Here is a 1,131-nt window from a genome sequence, read left to right as displayed (position 1 = left end):
ATACTTATGCCCCCTGTATTTTAAGGAAGAACATTTATTTATCTACAATACGTTATTCATTCACAAAGAAAATTGGTGTCCTTTAAAGGTTGGATTTTCCTAACTTTTTTGAATTAAGGCATCCCGATCATTTCCAAAAGATGTTTTTTTATTTCTCTTTTTAATCCACTTTAGCATGGGGGTGTAAACGCTCTCAAGCCGCTGTACATGTTAATGTGAGCATTCTACCACAACTTATTTAAAAGCAGCAAAGCTACAAGGTTTCCACTCACCAAAGTCCTTCTGGCAATACTGTCTGTGGCGTTCCCGTCGTCCTTTAACTCGCCGACATTTCCCACAATGCCCTACACGATAAAGTGAGCAGAAACAGGCTCACAAAAATAGTCATGATATCATAAAACATACCTCAAAGCAGTGTTTCTTAAAAGGAGGTACGCGGTACTTTGGAGTACTGCAGGGGCTACGTTAACTTTTTGTAAATGTTAATTTTAAAAAATCCTAGTTGTGCAAAATACCTAAAAATATTTCACACCAATGAATGAATTTAGGGATTTTAAACATTTTAAATAGTAGCATTGGTTTACTGTTACGACATTGTTATTTTAGTTTCAGTTATTTTATTTTAGTAAAGCAGACACTGATGGTGCAGCGCTGTATTGTGCCTCTTTATTCAGCTAGGCTTTTTTTTACCATATATCTTTTGTGCTAGTCAAGTTGGTACTTGGATAAAAACATGGGGGGTACAGTTTTGAAAAAAATGAGAACCAATGCCTTAAAAAATATTTATATATACTTATACATAATGTTGACGAATATGCATGCGTGCTCTCGTCATATGAAAATGTCATACAGGTATTTTCCAAAATATCTGAGCATCCCTTTAAGGATTATTAGCTCGTGGTTAGCCGGGCTTAGCTTATTGTGCGGATGGGTTGGTGTCGAATGTCGAACATACTTCCAAGTGAAGGTGGAGGCAGCAGGTTTCTGTGGTTCTCCTCCCGCCGCTCCAGGCGGGGCGGGGGGGGCTGCCGGCGGTTGTTCTGGGGAGATCGACGGGGCGGGTTCACGGGCCTTAAAACTAGTAGACACAAATCACACAGACACGCACGCACACACACACACACACACACA

General features: G+C 39.9%; 1 protein-coding gene across 1 annotated transcript in view; it reads right to left on the bottom strand.

Moving 5' to 3' along the window:
• adamtsl5 (ADAMTS like 5) overlaps positions 1–1,131 on the bottom strand; it is a 65,478-nt gene that overhangs the window by 3,277 nt on the left and 61,070 nt on the right. Inside the window, exons 13-14 of the mRNA XM_032512231.1 lie at positions 956–1,078; positions 273–344 (exon numbers count right to left, since the gene is read on the bottom strand). Of these exons, the coding sequence (XP_032368122.1) occupies positions 273–344; positions 956–1,078 (195 nt within the window). The remainder of the gene's footprint in view (positions 1–272; positions 345–955; positions 1,079–1,131) is intronic.

This window comes from Etheostoma spectabile, chromosome 1, assembly GCF_008692095.1.
Source record: "Etheostoma spectabile isolate EspeVRDwgs_2016 chromosome 1, UIUC_Espe_1.0, whole genome shotgun sequence".
Lineage (NCBI taxonomy): Eukaryota > Metazoa > Chordata > Actinopteri > Perciformes > Percidae > Etheostoma > Etheostoma spectabile.
This window is presented reverse-complemented; position numbering and strand designations above follow the sequence as displayed.